General features: G+C 34.5%; 2 protein-coding genes across 4 annotated transcripts in view; both read right to left on the bottom strand.

Annotated features, from left to right (window-relative positions):
- Positions 1–12,011, bottom strand: part of LOC117106917 (Na(+)/H(+) exchanger beta-like) — a 35,538-nt gene extending 23,527 nt beyond the window's left edge. Inside the window, exons 1-3 of one of the 3 annotated variants that reach the window (XM_033248449.1) lie at positions 11,700–12,011; positions 6,557–6,617; positions 3,278–3,526 (exon numbers count right to left, since the gene is read on the bottom strand). In XM_033248449.1, the coding sequence (XP_033104340.1) occupies positions 3,278–3,500 (223 nt within the window). In that variant the 5' untranslated portion in view covers positions 3,501–3,526; positions 6,557–6,617; positions 11,700–12,011. The remainder of the gene's footprint in view (positions 1–3,277; positions 3,527–6,556; positions 6,618–11,699) is intronic. The other 2 variants (XM_033248456.1, XM_033248444.1) reach the window with 2 other exon arrangements.
- A 3,556-nt stretch (positions 12,012–15,567) lies between these two features.
- Positions 15,568–18,774, bottom strand: LOC117106908 (BTB/POZ domain-containing protein KCTD6-like). The gene has a single exon (XM_033248435.1). The coding sequence runs from the start codon at positions 18,565–18,567 to the stop codon at positions 17,884–17,886; it is 684 nt and encodes a 227-aa protein (XP_033104326.1). The 5' UTR covers positions 18,568–18,774; the 3' UTR covers positions 15,568–17,883.
- Positions 18,775–19,514: the final 740 nt, after the last annotated feature.

The following is a 19,514-nucleotide window of genomic DNA, read 5'->3' as shown; positions in this document are numbered from 1 at the left end:
CTAGAAGGGGGGGGGGGGGAGTCCGGCCTCCCTAAATCCGCCCCTGCCTGGAATTGTAAGGAAAGCATCTTATCCACCAAACTATTTAAACTCCACCATGTCACATACAGTATGTACAAAATACAAGAACAATGAAATCTGGTTTGATTCCTTATAGACAAAACCAAAAACACATAAATTTAAGACTTGAGTTAATTATTTAATGCCCTATTAATGGTGGAGGGATAAATGCTCAACAGGGACCTGTGTAACCTTCGAACTTTCAAGGACTCTATTATGGGATGTTCCCGCGGAGTCTCGCTCTTGTGGGGGTTCGTAGACTAGCCAAGCTGCGTCTTGTTGGAGGCTCACACTTTGTATAGAATAAAACCGTTAACATCCAGCTTACTTGGTGTCTGGCTCATTCATTGAAGTCCGAACTCATCTAGTAACATCCGTAGAGAGTTACACTGGTGCCGTGACCTGGCGTTATCTTCTTTTACCGGAGATAACCGAGCCGCATCATCAGTAGTGTGCAGCCTCATCATCAGCTAGCCGACCAGACTCATCCCACATCACGCGCAGCGAAGATTGTATCTTTTCATGTGTCAATTTTCCCTAGGCCACAGTATCTATAATAATTTTTTTTTTAAAGCCTGTGGTATATATATCCTTGTAGGTTATATGGTTTCAGTCCTAACATCCTTTATTTCGTATATCCCCCATAATTTTGTTATTTCGTCCGTCTACCTGTACACGTATATCATCTGTGTAGGCCTACGCTCGCTGAGCGTGAATCAGCTAATTCATTTTGCATTTGTTGTTAGGTTACGTACATCGTTGTTAGTATTGCTAGGCCTAGGCTCGCTATAGTTATGGCACCGGGTAAAAATTCTAAGAAATCCTCATCTCCTCCCCCTGACCTTAATCAGGGTAGTAGTAATGCACAACCAGCTGGTGCTGGTAATAATAGTTACCTATCGCCGTTAAAAGTTGAATTACCACCATTCTTTGTTGGGAATGGAACTGAGGCTTTCAGTGTTTGGTGCCGTAGACTTGAGGTGGCTTTAAAAAAAATTAAAAAAAACAGAAAAAAAAACCAGAACGAACAAACACAGAACAGAAACAGAGGGACAACCAGAAACAACAGTACCACAACAACAAAGCGACAGCATGCGCAGGGGAGCGTACCGGTCGCGCACATAATTTTTTTACGCATGTGGTTATAGAAGTTAGGATTTGTTTTTCCAGGTTTTAGTGTTAGTGGCATGAGGGTCTTTTCTCCTTGTTTATGGGGAATTGAAACCGTCCATGCGCGCGCGTAATTTTTTTACGCAGATGTTATAACAGTTAGGATTTTGTTTTTCTTTTGGCTCTAGTTTAGCTGGTGTTTGGGCCATTCCTTGCTTGCGCGGCTTGCGCGATTGTCGAATTGATTCTGATAAACTTAATAATTTTCACCGTTTCTGATACTACTACAAGTTCCATGGATTATTGTTTGCAGATAATTTTTTTATTTATTTGGAGGGGATTATTGTTTTCTTATTTTTCTTCTTCATATATGGTACCATACGCAATTCGTATGCTACATTGTATTATTATCGTGGGGGTTCGTCGACTAGCCAAGCTGCGTCTTGTTGGAGGCTCACACTTTGTATAGAATAAAACCGTTAACATCCAGCTTACTTGGTGTCTGGCTCATTCATTGAAGTCCGAACTCATCTAGTAACATCTATAGAGAGTTACACCTGCACTTCCCAGTCACTCCGTATCATGTGCTCATAAAATAGGGAGCAGGAGCTTGGTGGTGAAGACAGGTTCAAGTCATCAGTAGAATGTTTTCCAATGACTGAACACAAACTCAACTTCCAGGCCTTTTGATGGACTACTCTACTTCATAGAGCACCACTTCCATCCCATAAGTGGTGACTCACTTGCAGTTGGTTGGATGACAATGACTTTTTTTATGGCTTGTATGATCAATTCAAGGATTTTTATCGCAAAATGTCTGTCAGAAATGTCTGAATTGTTAGTTGACTTCAATATCTTTGATCCTTTTTAATAAATAAGTATTAAACATGAATATTGCTATATACCAACGACCTGTGGAGGTGCTTATGGTGCTTAAAAAAAGACAGTGCACTTAGATTAAACTACACATCATTAATATTTTTAAGTATATGTTGATAAACCTTCCATCAGTTTCATTGATAGACAAAATATTTTTAAAAATAAAGTATAAATTTAAGAAGTAAGCACTGCTATACCAAAAACAACATTTTTTCAATCTATTTTATATAGTTTTAATTTGTTTGTATATCTGAAGTTGGTAGTAGAGCTGATGTTAGTATCAATTATCATTTATGGAAAGCAGCCACAATATTAAACCTTTTTAATGAATCTTTATTTATAAGTTAAGCCATAAAATACAATACAAACTGAATTTGTACTGCAGCTAGTATTTTATGTGAGTGACAAAACGTTATAGATTGGACATGTTTTGGTCAAAATATAACCATGTACTTTGTCAGGTAGACCAAACTAAATCAGCATGAAAGCGTGTGTAACATACTCCTTGGTCAAATTAACCAGGCCATGGAGTGTTTATATCAAGCAAACATTGCCAAGAAAGAACTGGAGTTATTCTCGAGCAGAAGTCCAATGTGAACGTATGCAACTAATAGTACATGTGTCACTAAAATTTCCAGACTGTATTCATGATTAGACTGAACACGTATGCACAAAATGTTTCTATACTAAAACCTACATTGCGATCCAAGGGCAATTAGCGGTATGATTTGACCAACGCGTAGAATTATTTATTTACTTATTTATTTATTATTTATTTTCAAATCATCCAGTTCAGTGAAAGTCAATTACAGGATGCCTTACAAACATTATATATAAACATTAAAAATATTGTACAAGAAAATTATTAATTATTAATATAATTATTATTATAGTGGAAGTTTTAAAAAGATATTGCATAAATAAAAATACATTGCATTGCAATAATACTGGCAGAACACATAATTTGTTATAAAAACATTAAAAATACTGCACAAAAACATTATTAATTATTAATACAATTACAGTATTATATGGTGAATAAAAAGTATAGCCGTGTTAGTCTGATACAGTATAGAACAATATAAAGTAAATGACAGCAGCACTTTTGAGACTAACAATATAGAATTTATTCTATGGAAATTTAGGTATTAAAGTATTCTTTTGTCTTGGTCAAAATTAATCCAATGAGAACATATACAGTACAAATGCAAAGTATAAGCATTCTTACCGAGTTTCGCAACACCTACAAGCAAGACAGCAAGTGTTATCGTGAGGGGTACCTCTACGTGGTCAAAGTTCCACTGCACTAGGTGGACGCCACCGTGGTCCTCATCAGCATGGGATTCTTTTGAGCCATTGTTCTCAAGAACTTGTTCTCTGTCTGAACTGGCTAGAGTAAAATCAGCAAGCAACGCCACAGCTACCCATAATTCATACCGCACATACATCATGCCTGCACAATTCTTCAGTTAAAACACTACAAAAAAAAACATCATAAATATTTGATTTGAACCTAATGAAAACCGATGAAGTTTTTCAAGCAGAACATAAATATTTACAGAGAAATAATAATTTGTACCAGTTTGGATTTACCCAGGGATTAATCCACAACTCCTTCATTCCATTATGCTCTGACTTGAAATTTTTCCATCAAAATACAATTAAACTACTCAAGGAATTACATCCCAAGTGCATCCACATATTATCTATCCACTAAATGAATAAATAATAATGATAAAAATAATATATTAGTCTTAAAAGCACTTTATGCTTACTGTACAAGGCTTGTAAGCATTTTAAATACAGGGCTTCTTATACAAAGTTAAATAAAAAAAAAATAGACTATGGATTATAAAAAGTATAATGTATATTAACTTATTCCATTTCATACTTCTGAATATGATATATGCATTTGATTTTTATACTGCGTCATTGGAAATCTAATAAAATGATTTGTATTGTTAAAAAAAATTGAATATTCATCAATGATATTATATGGAAATATTACATTTTTATGGGTTCATATTAACGATTTGTTTTTTCATCATATGAAAATTAGGATGCTATTTATGCAGTAAAATTTCCAATATGGTATTTCATTTAAGATTTGAAATGCATCATTTATGCACTGTACATGTGAATATAAAATTATATAAGTTATGTAAACTTTTGACTTAATAGTCTGTTACAGCTAAATGGTAAATTTAGTATGATTTTAATATCAACAGTCAACATTATCAAATGCAAAAAACAAACTATTTTCCTAACTATTCAAATGTACATAAACAAAATTATCAATCTAATAATAATTATCACCATTATAATAATAATAATAATAATAATAATAATAATAATAATAATAATAATAATAATAATAATAATACTGTAGTAATAATAATAATAATACTGTAGTAATAATAATAATAATAATAATAATAATAATAATATAATTATTATTATTATTATTATTATCATTATAATAGTGTAAAAGACATGATACAACGTGTTACCTACTTGACATAATATTTGTCAAGGATGTGATAATCTGAAACATTGTAATAACAATTTTTATGTAGTGCTTTACACAATACATTTTGCAGAGCACTTAGCAAGCTGTGCACAGCTAATGTGTTACAGAGTACTAATAGTACACCCTCCAAAGTGGAAGGGGGGGGGGGATGGGGATAAAGTAGGCACATGTGTTACAGTACCATCTGTATTAATATATAACAACATCAATCAGGAAAGGTAATAAGTATATTTTTATAGAAGGCATTATTATAATTATAAATGTGATATAAAAAAATTATTATCACTAATTTAGGTACAGTACTGTATATAGCCATACAGTTTGCAACCTTGAAAAGGGCCAGAAATGTATTCCTTTGTAGGTTGTGATAAGTATCTTGAACAAATTCAACTGAGATCGTTTTACAAGATATTGGATCGTTATATTAAAGTCACAAGAACTTATTTAAAAGATTGAAATTTTTCCAAAAGCAATCTGATAAAGAAGTGGTGGAGAACCAAAGATAAAATATGGCTTACATTATTAAAAATACTACTTTATCTGTACTACTGCATTATGTGTTTATTGGAAGAATTATATTATTATTATACTACTGTAAAATGAAAAATATTCAAACCTATGCTCTGCATGGAAAATGTATATAGTAGTGTGTTACTATATGTTGTTATGGTAGGTTATGGTAGTAATGTACCCCAAATGGTGCATTTTTGCACACCAAAAACCAATAATTTTCCTTGACTGAGAAAAACACAGTACATGTAAAGGCGCCATCCACCTTTATATTTTTATATCATATTCCCACTACAGTGTAAGGCCATAGAGTCTCAATTTTCAAAGGTATATTTAAGAATTCTTTCTTAAAGAATTATTTGACAATAAATAAGAACCTAATTTTAATATGTTTGATGACACACCCACACCTTGGCAGGGATCTTTTACTCAGGAAAGACATAATGATTGGAAATAATTTTTTTGTTTTCAATCTTATAACAAGAATGTTTCTGTAAAAGTGTTCATTTATAGTAACGCAAGATATGAGAAGGATCAGTATATCAAAATAGAGTCCGAAATATTAGTTGAAAAAAACCCTTTTGCAATATTTTATTGTACTACTATAAGTAAGTTTCAAATTTGACTACGGTATGTAAACAGAGCTTATATCTAATTAAAATGAATTGGAACTGACAAAAAGACCCTGCTACACCAGTGACACAGCATAATGCATGACCTTGGCAGTAGAAATGATCAGGACACAGTGAAATAGATTTAGTCATTTATTTATTACACTTCATCACTGCAAAAATACAAGAACAATTCAAAAACAAGACAAAAAGCAGCGAAAAGCAGGGGATGAACAGGTGTGTCAGTCATTGCAATGAACTAAAATTTGGTATTCAATATAAAATAATGTACACAAATTTATAACGATTCCATTTGTATTTATTAGCTACAAATTTGTTTTAATAATAATAATAATAATAAATTGCTATTTATATAGCACATATTGCAAGAAACTGGCTCTATGTGCTTAGCAACAAATATATCTTGTATTTAAAACAAAAATGATGTTTTGTAGAAGTACAGTAACTCAGTTGCAGTAGCTGCAAGCTACCCACACTCATCAGGCATAAATACAATAATAAATAATAATAGAATCATTATAACAAGTTTGATTGGCTTGTCTTTGCCACATTTGTACATTAGTTATGGTTTTTTTTCTTATCTGTTTTTGTTAAGCGCCTCGAGGTTGCGACAACATGGGGCGCTATATAAATCCAGAATTATTAATGTGTCTTGTTATTTACATAAGTATAAATTATGTTTATTATCAAAAATACTGTCTGTGTGTGATGCCAAAAATATATATAATATCGCAAATGAATTGATAATGAAGTTATAACATTTATTTGAAAATTAAAATGAATAAATTACATTTGTATTTTAGATATATTATTTCTCTAGAGTCATTCAACTAACCTAAGGACTGGATAACTTGTCCATTCAATTATTAAGTTTTCCAGAAATTGGAATGTTGTAACTGTAAATAATAGAATACTGTATGTGCCTTTCTTGAATTCGCAACACTCTCAAAATTTGCACCGCATCAAATGTGATAATTGGGAAGGCGATGCATTGGCACTACCGTAAATGCTTGAATAGGCGGCACAGTGACACACTGTTAAAATGAACAAATAATACAATGAAGACAAGCATTTCTTTATAAACGTTTATTTATGATGATAAGATGTGATAGACTACGGGAATACGTGAAATAGGTAACATGGAAATGGGCAAGGAAAGTGCCACGCCAATATTTTTTTGTATAAGTCGTGGCCAACAATGGGGCTGGTGCCTATCTGACAGATAAGCCACCTGACCACCATACCATCTGGTGAGGGCTAACCTCTGCTCCACTATTGGCAGGGATATGGAGCCAGACAGTTCATCCATTCTCTCTTTCCATTCCAATGTTCAAAATTGAATAACTATTTCTTTTTCTTTGCGAAAAAGCGAACACTTCAACACAGTTGCAGTGAGGCATATGTCTGTATTCATAGGTTGCTGAACTGATCACCGGACAGTAGCAAAGAAGAAATAAACCTGGCTTCCATAAAAATCGCTACTCCTTTGGCGACACTGATTGGTCAGTCAAAACGGAAAGCATTCCCCACTGTGTCGGGGAAAGCTCCACAGTGCAAGAATTGCAGTAAAAATGCCATAGCAACAGTGTACAGTAGCAATTATATGGAAACCAAGCTTGCCAGAGATAACAGTTGAACAAAGTTTAAAATCTACTGTACAGTACAGGAAGAAATGTATGGTGTATAGAATTTAAATGCAACAAAATATTATAAACATTTTTTCCAAAACATTTTTGTAGCGCATCTTAAAAATCCAGACACCAAGACTGGTAGAGCATGCTTCTACAGGGTGGGGAAAGGGGACAGGTTCATGGATTGTCAGGAAAAAACAAATACAGCAATTTGCACTTTAAATACATAAAATTAATATTTAAAAAGATACATGTCTATTACGGTATAAATGGCTTCAGATTCTCAATTTTCACAGGCCAAAATCAGCCTCAGGGATGTAGTTATGGTGGGCAGAGGTAGGCAGGGGCCACCCAGCCTTGAAGTTTTCCACCCAGTCTAAAGCTAATTTCATGGCCTCCACCCACCTATATTAACCCCCTGGCCAAATCCTTAAAATCAACTAATTAGAATTTAACAATGTTATCACAGTGGTGTATCTAGGTGAGGGGCAGTGCCTGTCTCTTATACACATCTAGATGTGTATAAGAGACAGCCCCCCAGTCGCCCCCAAAACATGCATAACATTATGTAATAAATTATTACAGCATTCATAATTTCATTAAATTTGAATTTTAGAAAAATAATCCTTCAAAAATTATCAACAGGTATGCGTAGTTTGAAACTACAGATTTTGTTTTAAATTTTGCAGATGCCTCATACCATGCATGATAGACATCACAATTGACAGATATTATGACATTTTCTCTTCTTTTTTGGGGTTTTCAGTTTGAAATTGTTGTATTTTGTAATTGCAAAGCTTCTCTCTTCGTGAATTCATTATTTATCGTAAGATATCACTATTTCCATACATGGTATTGGGTTTTAAATTGCTTTTTACTGCAAGACATTTTGCAATAAATTACCCATTTTGTATTGCATTTGCTATAACACCACATTGTACGCATTACATCCGCAATATAACACACACTGATCAGCACTTTACTACACTCATTAGTCACTATAACCATTATCCTTAAGCTTACAGGGCAACAATCCTTTTATGCAGTTTCCTAAATTAGATTGTTTTTCTCAGAACAAGTCCAATTCATTCCTATGCTAAGTATTTTCTTAGTTTCCAGTCCTACAAATTGACTGAAAGGTGAGACATTTTTACACCTTGATTAGCGAACTCGCAGCCTGCCAATAATGACAATTTTGAACAAAAATAAGATTTTATTTTTGGCTAATTAGCGCACCCACCACCATGAAAAAATTTAAATTCCAGACAAAATATAAAATTTTTTCTTTGATTTTATTATGAAAGCCGCTGCCTTAAAATCTCTAAAAATAAGATATGTATTCCTAAGGTTTTCTTCCTAATTACGTAAGTTTAAAGCATTTAACCATCCAATTAATATACTGTTTACATCCAGCAATAAAATTTTATTTTTATTTTCTCCTCCGTCTGCATGTTTTTGGCAAAACTATGTGCTTTAAGAAAACAACATTTTTTTTCCCGCTCTCCTCTCACGATTAAAAAATTAAGTTCACAAACAAGATTTAAAAAGTCTCGCCTTGAGGTTAATGATCAGAGTTCCATGATCAGAACAGTACCTCCTTTGTTCCTCTGAATATGGTGCTGATAAGTTTAAGGTTGTTGCACAATTGATTGAATTGAAAGAAATGAATTAATTGTAATGTATTTTATGTATTCTAAAATACTATATTGATACAGAAAAGGAGCACAAACTTAAAATGAAAACCAGAGTGAAAGGAGAACTGGGTTAGCCCATAAAGCTAGCAAATGCTGGCTCATTTTGTTTTATTTCATATCCTCACACAAACTAATACAAATATATGAAACATGATGAGTAAATAACAAAAATTAATTACAATCAGTTGTGGATCCAGGAATTCAAAAAAGAGGGGTCCAGCAGGCGCGGATCCAGGGGGGAGCCCGAGCCCCACTTTTTGAAAGTCAAAAAAAAAAAAAGAAAGAAAAAGTAAAAAGAAAAAAATTGATCGCCAAAAGGCCTCAGAGGTTATTTTCGGGCATCTAGAGCACAAAAAATTTTGTAGGGGAATTCCCCCGGATCCCCTAGAGTATTGTTATATCGATTGCCCCCCCCCCCAACTTTCGACCCATCTTCTATAATTAAAACCCCACTTTTAAAAGCGAATGTAAAGAATAACAATCACGCATGACTCATGAATTATGTCTGTTCAGTTTTCCGAGTGCAGTACGTATTTTTAAGGCTGTCTCTTATACACATCTAGATGTGTATAAGAGACAGGATCTGCCCCTGTCCAGGAAGGGATTTCACAAATTAAGAATCTAGACCACCTGAGCCCTACCTTGTTTGGGGCTAAAATAGAAAAATTATGATTATATAATAGCTTGTCTAGTGTACATGGCCGGAATTGCCACTCTCAGAATTAAGATTGAATGAATATAATTTTCATTTTTCCCTCCGTTTTTTGTTTACTTTTTAAAAATTTAGGGGGAAGGGGAGGTTTCAATCTGCCATTATGGAAAAAATGTTTAAAATGCAAATAAACATTTGTATCGCACTTTAAAAAAACACACACTGGTTCAGTTTTAAATGGGCTTTTCCGTAAATTCTTTTTCTGTAAATTGCATTACTGTATTGATAGTGGTTGGGGATTCGTATAGGGCATAAATATATGGTCTCTATGCACTGATGTTCCATATGGTTATCCTTGGATCTCTTGAATCAGAGTTGAATAATTCTAATGTCTTAATAACTAAGACATTAGATCTTCAATCATGAATAATTTTTCAAGATTAAAGCAATTGATGTGTCTGTTCTAGTTCAAGCTTGTCTAATGGTACAGCGTACAATTTGAATGTTGAAATGTAGTTTGCATTTTGTGGCTGAAATTAAAGGCTTTGTAAGTAGCTAGTGTACTGTACTGTAGGCGGTGCTGCACACGATCCATAAAAATGTTGACTTTCAATAAACAACTTTACTGAACATTGCAGGTAGTAGGTAAATTGCAGGTAGTAGGTAAAAGGTATAGGTAAATTTGATGATGTCATGACTGACTTTAAGTCAATCATGACATCATCAATATGTAATCTACAGTATATCCTCTATCTTGTTAAAAGATAAAAGTAAATAGAAGAGTGTTTGGCTGGACAAAAATTTAAAATAGAATAATATACACACAAAAACTTTGAACAAAGGTTATACCAAAGGTTCTACTGTATATCTCTTAGTTAAGTAAACCACAAATCCATCTGTGGGTAAAACTTACTTTAACATTGGTACAGATGCTCTTCAACTGTTGTAGCAAATCATGATCAGTCTTTAGCTTCTTTAGTACTTAGGAGCTTTCGACAATTACAGTAGGACGGAGAACGTAATGACGTCACTAAAAGTCATCTGCGCATGGGAGAACATTAAGATCACCCCGTTGAGTAGATTCTGGAACGCAATTTTTTGCCAAATCTACATATGCAGAGAACGTAGGACGAACGGTAGGACGGTCACGCATGAGTCGTCACACAAATCGAAAGCTCCCTAGTATCTAATTTAAGACTGACCAAGAGTGTGTCAGATGGCTAACGAGGTCAACAAGTAAAATCGGGATCATAGGTAGCCAATGAAGTTAGTGTTGTAAGTTGTGTGAAGATGTTCCACTTAATACGATGAAGACAATGAAGATTTTTCTATTCTCTATGAAGCCATTCTTTCCCTCCAAATTGCAATTATCTTTCGCTGTCCATACATCTGTTATAAATATTGTCTTGTCTTCAGAGTTCTCGTTTAATATTTTTAAGGCCAAATAAAAAAAAAATGCTAGTTTCTCATTCCCTCGCACATCCATTTCTCCTGTCTCTTATACACATCTAGATGTGTATAAGAGACAGGCCTCAGAGGTTATTTTCGTCATGTTGTCTGTCTCTTATACACATCTAGATGTGTATAAGAGACAGACATTAAATACCGTATTCCATGACCTGTTTCATGAAAACTAATTACAATTAATTTATTTATATGGTTTTAATAATGACAGACTATAAATCATGCTAGTACGTCTTTAACACGACCTGTTAAAACGATCTGTGGTGGATCGCGTGACATTACTCGGGTTCTCATAGTGCCATCCTTTTCCCAGGGAATTTCCAATATAAGGATTCTGCGCACAGTACGCCTAATGGAGGACGGTAGATAGCATATGGATAGTGGGACCTATTTTTGTTACGGGAATGTGGACCGGCTGAACAGCAAACTTCAATAACTATTGTCAATAGATCACAATTAATAAACTATCTAAAATTACAGATATATAGGCCCCCTAATAGTATAAGTTAACCGGCACCTTAAAAATCGTATACTTACCATCCGCAGGCCTACGACGTCAAGGTCCTCCAGTCATACACACAGCAAAGCAGACTTCGTCGGGCGCGGCACACACCTTGCTTTAACTATACCACCAGTCAGGTAATTGATCGAGCTTAACTGTATTTTAGCTGATACCTTGTTTCTCACATTAGATCATTCAGAGAATGAAGAGCATAACTAACACATGTCAATCCCATGTGAAGTGCTGAACAAACCAGGTATGTTCAAATTAGAGTCTGATTGGACAGAAAATTAGCTTACTCACTACATAAATAATTACCAGGGAGGTTCAATACAAATACACAACTCTTGGTTGGCGGTGTTTACAATCTGATGTGAACTTCCGGGTCGACTTAATTAATGTACGATTACGTCATTCAATCGTTCTAGTTTTTCGGTTTTTTTTCGCCCGGATACTTTCGACCAATACAACCCGATGTTATTTTTTCATTTGAGGGGGGGGGGGGGATGATTGGTGTGTTAGCGCCAATGTGTGCGCTTGTGCGACAGGGGATGTGCCCCCTCTGAAGCTGAAAACCTTGTTTTTGCAAAATAAATTGGTGCAATTTGATTACTACTTTTAGTGAAATTTTGATCAAAATGAAAATAAAGTTTACCATTAACAATATGGCATATCTGTATCTGTGAGATATTCACAACGCTTCTTTGTTGAATGCCATGAGGGAGGTCATTGATGTGGAGCAAAAAGAGAAGTGGAAGAATAAGTAAATATTTTATAGGTTTTTATTGACTTTCTTCATTTTACACTTTTATAATAATACATTCGCTTATGAACAATAAACCTCTTAGTGCCTATTTTGTTTTGTTTTTATTACTACTGGTATTAACATGGTTTTGTAAAGTATTAAACATAATAAAAATAATGAGTATTTATATGCGCTATTCACGCAACTGCTTAAATGAAATGGCCAAACTTGTTTTTACGAGATTCTGATCGAGAAACAAATTCTTTGGCCAGTTCCATAATGTCAATGTCATCCAGCATTGGCTTGTGGATGTTGGCCACTGCACAAGAGTTTAGCCTCCTTTGCGTCATGTTGTTTCTCAACCAGGTCTTGAGTCGCCTAATGTTGAGAAGCTGCGTTCACTCGCATGAGGTAACTGGACAGACCAGCATCAACTTAAGGAGTGATAACACCTCTGGAAAGAGGTTATCATCCGAATTATTAGTAGCCCTGGTATGCAGCCAGCCGGGGCCCCATTCATTTTTGCAAATTAAAAGAAAATGTATTGTATTGTCAAAAACGTCGTATATTAGGGTGCAAGAGGGCACGTGGCCTCGTAGGGGGCTCATCTGTACTTTTGGAACTGGGCGTTTCCCCATAAAGCACACAGGCGTTACATAACTGGTCAAAGCTCCATAATAAAATGCTGGGTCGTAGTACGAGGGGCCCCACTCACCTTATAGGCCTACTAGTGACTGCATACCGGTATTTATTGCAGAGCCTTCTAATGTGCCAAAGAGTGTGTTTGTGGAATTTTGGTCTGTTTGGTTTTAGAAAATTATAGAAAAAAGTTAACGTATTGTCGAGTACAGTCTGGTTAGTAACACATTGTGACCTGTCCTTGGACTTCCCCCATGCAGAAAGCACATCATGCGTTATGCTACAGTTAATTATTAAGACTCGGTAATAAAGATGCAGTCACTAGTACGAAGGAGCCCTTTTTGAGTAGGGGCCCGGGTCTGCGCCCCCGAGAGCTCACGGGCATTACGCCACTAATGATGATGATGATTATTATTATTTTGATGATGATGATGATGATAATCATCATCATCATCATCATCATGTGGAAGATAGGGATGATAGTGGTGACGATGGTGGTGTGATGATGATGATGTTGATGATGAAATCCCTATTCCAATTAAAACTCACTTGGTCCTTTTTATTTTTAAATGCTCATGTTTTAGCTGAAATAATGTAGGCTACAGTAGGCCTATGTTAGTTTTATATAGCTCTCTAACCAACTCACCGTAGTGAAACTTTCTTTCCTTTAATTATTTGCACTACAATTAATATTCATAAACAAAAATTGAGGCGCAACAAAAGATACAGGAAAATATCTAAACTAAAAACAAGCAAAATGGACACAGGAGGGCCTAAAGTTTACAAAGTTAGTGCTATATACTCATGCAAAAATATTCATCATTAGAAACAACTTAAAGTAAAATATGTTTGCATTTATCGAAATCTGATTATAATTCCAGAACATGAGAGAAGATATACAATGTAGATCACCATATGAAAAAGCAGTCCAGTATCGGGTCTTTAAAACGGCATTTAACTATAAGTGTCTCACAATAGACCTTTATTCTGAATGCTTTTTGAAATTTTTGGATCGCCCTCTGGGAATGCATATTTTATTTTATTTTATTTTTTATTTTTTTTGCATTATGGGATTAATATGTTTCGGTATGTCAAGTGGATTTGCAGATACAGTACTTTCCCAGAGTTTCCAAGCTTCCAATACTTTCATGAAGGATAAACACGGCCACTTGCAGTGGCGCAGCCACGGGTCAAGGGTCCTAACCTTCTTCCCCACTCAAATTAACCAACATTTTAAAGGATATCCTGATTAAATTATCGGTAATGTGAAAAATATAATAATAATAATAATAATAATAATAATAATAATAATAATAATAATATGAATTATGCTGATTTCTATAATGCCATCTTGTAATGACCAGATACAAACTTACAGGTCTACAACATATGTCAGACGTTAATCCCTGTATACCAAATTTTATTTGACAAAACACGTGACATTTGGGCATGATGACATCATATCATGACATATAGGCATACGGTAAGTTTTTTGTCAAAAAAATGACAATCTGGACAGAACTGTATGAATCCATTTTTTCCGTTTGAAATTAATGCCTACAATATTATAGCACAAGAAAAAAAGAAATCGGTATAATAATGGCCAACATTATTCGTTAAACTAATTTATTGTGAAAGATTTAGATTCAAACCAGGATATCATTACCTGAACCAAACGTCTTCTAGTTTTTATTTATTTATTTACTTCCAATTGTCTGACAAGTTAAATAAATACAATAATATTGTTGAGCGGGGGCTGTCGAGGATAACACGATAAATATATAAAATATAACATATTTTACCAATGATCAGTTACAAGAATTACCAATGAATCATTGTTTTTTAATTGAATTATAGATACCTCAAAAGTCGTCAAAACTATTATAGTGAAAAAATATATAAATTAAAGATATATGATTTCTGTACACACATTTGCCAAATGTAAGGCGCCGGTGATTTTATTTAATTATGTGATTATTAGATCCATACTGACAATCCGGTGCACATAATATTAGCGAAACCCTTTCCTCATCACTCACTCCATAGGCTGAACGCATTCGGCGACAACTGCTCGCTGAAAACATGAATTTACCATCATCAATTTGCTCGCGAATTTCTTCGAAAAATATCATTATCTATGGGAAAGGAACTCAATCTTGTTTTAGTACATCCAACAGTTCCCTTTGGTACAAAATATTTACTGAATTTTGCCAATATTTAACACGTTTTTGTCGTGAAAATATTTGTATATTTTAGTATAATGCGAGGATTTATACCATTTTCAGTCTTGAAGATATGGCATTCAAAATTATCATCTCGACCATCCCATAATGAGACACCTTTAACCTCTTTGGGATTACTTTTAAGTTATTTATTAACCAAATATTATAAATCTATCGTGAAATTGTTTTTATTTTTTTTTCTACATTTTTTATATTGAATTAAATTTGATAATTGATAATGGTTAACAGGAGGGACTGCAAAGGAAAATTTAATTAATTCAAACACAAAAGCTATTGTAGTTGATTTGAGTCAGTCTAAGTATTTATTATACAAATGAAAATCAAATCTGACATGACTTAATAACTTACGCAAGCTTCAATTTAAGCGATGTTATAGTTAAATAATAACTGTTTGTTGTTTACTGAACTACAATATACTTTTCTCTACTTCCAATATGTTAATGTTATGGCAACATCTGTGTTAACGTCTGTCGTGATATAAAATTTCAATTAGGCCTAGGCCTTAATAATACACACAACATACTCTATTGAAAAGGATCAAATATGTTACCAACGACATACGATTATCTAAAACTTCAACACAGGTATAACATTAAAAGTCAGCTTGTTTTTGTTATAGTTTTACATTTTTTTTTCTTATGTTGGGCATGCTCCGCATTTTTGCATTTTGGCCAGCGTGGCCCGTATTATGTTCAGACATGACACATTATTATAAATCCAGAATTATTGTAGTATGCTCATATCAACTCACACGGGTGCCGTAAGTACAGAAATATCATAGAGCTATAAGAAATTTGGAAATGTCAAGTTGGCTTTTGTTGTATTAGTGCATATTGTAGGCCCTACTTATAATGTTGCCACCGGGACATCGCCCAAGGGTATTCACTACGATAACATTAATGGTATAGGACAGACAGGTTATTACGGTCGGATACTTCAATCTTTATTTAGAGGAGGAATTGTATGATTATCATGTAATATCTTGGTCATATGGAGAAAATATCTATTCCTCATCCGGGCCTAACCCACTCGGCAATACAGAATTATTTATTCCACTATAAGCCTTGACGTAATTTTGAAAGTAACCTACAATTTGTAATAGATAGGAGATGCTTTCGCTCGGACCGACGCGACGGAGGGTTTCGTCCCATGGGCAATGCACTTAATTTCTCCTCTTTGTTTGGAGAGTGACACGGTTAGGACATGGTCCTTCTTTGTTCGCTGTTTTCAGATTTTCTACAACTACAACTGTTTTTACATAGGCATAATACTATGCCTGTACAAACATCTGAAAATCTGAAAACAGCGAACAAAAATTAGGAGATTTTATCGCATCACTATAATAATTATGAGAAACTTGCATGATCATGCATTCTGACAGCCTATCCCCCCATTCAAATCAGGGTCGGTTGGTCGAATGTCCATACCAGCTAACACAAAGTAACACGCGCGAACGTTGTGGTAAGGTTGTCAGAAAATTAGGTTAATACAATGATTCTGACAGCAATTTAGTTCTAAAATACGTAATACGATGTATAAAAACCCGTTTGAACCCGAAGGTGGCAGCAACTTATTTTTAAAATTACGTTATACGATGTATAACTACTTAAAAACCCGTTTGAACCAAAAACTGCAACGTTATTACAGTATTTAACGAAAAGTTGTTAGCTCAGGATAATTTCGGTTCTTATGAAACAGCCACAAACTGAAATTAAGGCTTGTATTTCATATAATCTATGTTTTTATATACAGTATAAGAAAACATTTTGTTTACATTCGCAGATTCCTCTTCTTTACCTTTTACAATTATACGTATAAATCATTAGGCCCTAACCGCAAGGTGGTGTATGGTTTTATATCTCTTTGTGTAACAACACTTTTCTCTTTAGAGATCTCGTCTTTGCTGGACGTTTAATTGGAAGAGGGCGTATCACATTGATCTTTTTTATCTCTGTTTTACGTTTTTCGGTCGAATACCGTACTCTTCATGTTTTATCGGCATACCGATTGTGAAATCAATTGCCTCAAATCGGATACGAACTTCCAACAAAAACCTCAATGGTCCAGTTGGTTAATTAAGGCTAGGAGGGATATTTAGTTAATACCTCCTTAATTAAGACAGTAGTCGTAGGCCTATCTGGTTGGAATTGAACCGGACCAATGAATTGACATCCAAGCAGTGCACACAATGGCTCCCATTAGCCGACTGAATCAGTTATGTTGCTCTGACGATAATACTGTACAAGATGAAAAGTCAACTATTGGCGAATAAAGAATCAAGTGCTAAGTGTAGGATGTACTGAAGTTGCTATAAATTGAGTAGTATTTTTCTGAAATTGATTCTAGGCCTGCTTAGGCCTAATAGCTGAAACGGTTTTTAGTATTATTTGTTGCCCACCAATAAGTAGGACTACATTTTTTTAAATTGAATTATAACGCATTACGACTGAGAATTTTATAGATAAGCCAAAATGAGAAATCCCAAGATGCCAAAATTAGTCCTCTATGCCTATGATACTGTAACCTGGAGCAGAAAAATAATTCCAGTAAAATTGAGAACTAATTCTGTCTCAGTGACTCAATTGTAATGGATCATATGTTTAAGAAATCCTCGGCAACATGTCTTGAAAACGTCCACCTGTCTGTTGAACGTTCGTCACCACCACTAGAGGACGTGCAAACCAACATAAAGCCAAGTTCGGTTATTTCTTTGAACAATTGTAATCGCTTTACAGATTTTCCTCTGGGGGTTGTCAATCCATAAACCTCGGCCTTTTTCAGTTGACTCTTATAGTTTGCAAGTTGCGCAAAACAACATTTAATTGCTGATAATTGACCAACAAGCTTTGGTTTGCCAAATATCAGCCACTGTCCATTGGCGCATTCAAATTCTACCTCTAAGAATTCGTATGATTTAATAGCTTCTTGCTCTTCAATCTGTGACTGTCGATTTTGTTCTCTTGTTTCGTCGATAAGTTGGATGAGTTCTTGTATCTGGTAGAAGTCTGCTTCAGCCGATAGGATATCCCACTCTTGAAAATTATCAGGAAGGATAAGCTTTGATCGACGGAGGAAATTTAGAATGTGTCGAAATGTTGGACCGTCTCCGTCAATGACGTAGCGATTGCAATCATCAACGTTAGATGGTAAGCGGTCACTGAACATTGATCCTAGCATTGAATCCGGAAAACGTGTCAACGTAGAGCGGCTTGTTGTATAGATGCAACCCCCAACATTTAGGTTCAATACCTCGTCTGCCACTGCTGGCGAATCCATAACTGAATACTAGTGCATGAACATGTAATCATACAAAATGATACTGCAATCAGATGTTTTTTCGTCGCAAAGTCAGAATACAGCAGCAGGCCATACGACACAAATGGAGGTTGATTTATGTTATTTATGTATCATTAAGTAATAGTCAGGAACAGTAATTTGCCTATAACTACAGCAGCTGTTGCGCGGTAGGGCCTATAGACTAGGCCTGCTTTTGTATTTTGTTAAGCGATAAATCAATCGTGCACACATGATTATTGTTCGCATGAAAACAATCCATTGACGTCATAATATTGAACTAATTAGACATTTTGACGGATCCAATGTATGATAATTTTAATGACAACACAATTGTGACTGCGGGATGCTGCTTGGCAGTGGTGGCGCCAGAGGGGGGCTATAGACCCCGTCGGGAAAGTTTACCCCCACCCCCCCCCCCCACCGGTCGGGGAAGACGAGTACATTCTGTCGGGGAATAAACAAATAAAAAAAATATATCTACTTTCGTTAAACTATTTGTGTTAAATTTACATCACAATAATAATAATAATAATAATAATAATAATAATAATAATAATAATATTAATAATAATAATAATAATAATAATAATAATAATAATAATAATAATAATAATAATAATAATAATAATAATAAATAAAGTTGGGCATTCTGAGATATGAATTAACACAGACATGGGTCTAAGGTAAAATGATGGTTTTCTGGCATTTTGTGCATATAGTACTGTAGTTTAAAACCAGAATTACTCATAACTATGAGTTTTAACTACGGTTTATATATTTATCTTGAATGACCACTATAACCCTTTGACCAGTGCTATTCTGAAAGAGTATATCCCAGTTTAATGATGTGATAGTACTCCCAGCTAACAATGAAGAAAGTTATAAGTTCACAGTTTGGTGTTAAAAACGGTATTTTGTAGGATCAT

The sequence above is a fragment of the Anneissia japonica genome, unplaced genomic scaffold, assembly GCF_011630105.1.
Source record: "Anneissia japonica isolate Jap-2015-1 unplaced genomic scaffold, ASM1163010v1 scaffold142_len1259957_cov175, whole genome shotgun sequence".
Lineage (NCBI taxonomy): Eukaryota > Metazoa > Echinodermata > Crinoidea > Comatulida > Comatulidae > Anneissia > Anneissia japonica.
Note: the sequence above shows the minus strand (reverse complement) of the source record. Positions and strands in the feature narration are given on the sequence as shown.

Coding starts and splice junctions, on each gene's coding strand:
- LOC117106908 (XM_033248435.1), bottom strand. CDS start 18,567: ATGGATTCGCCAGCAGTGGCAGACGAGGTATTGAACCTAAATGTTGGG.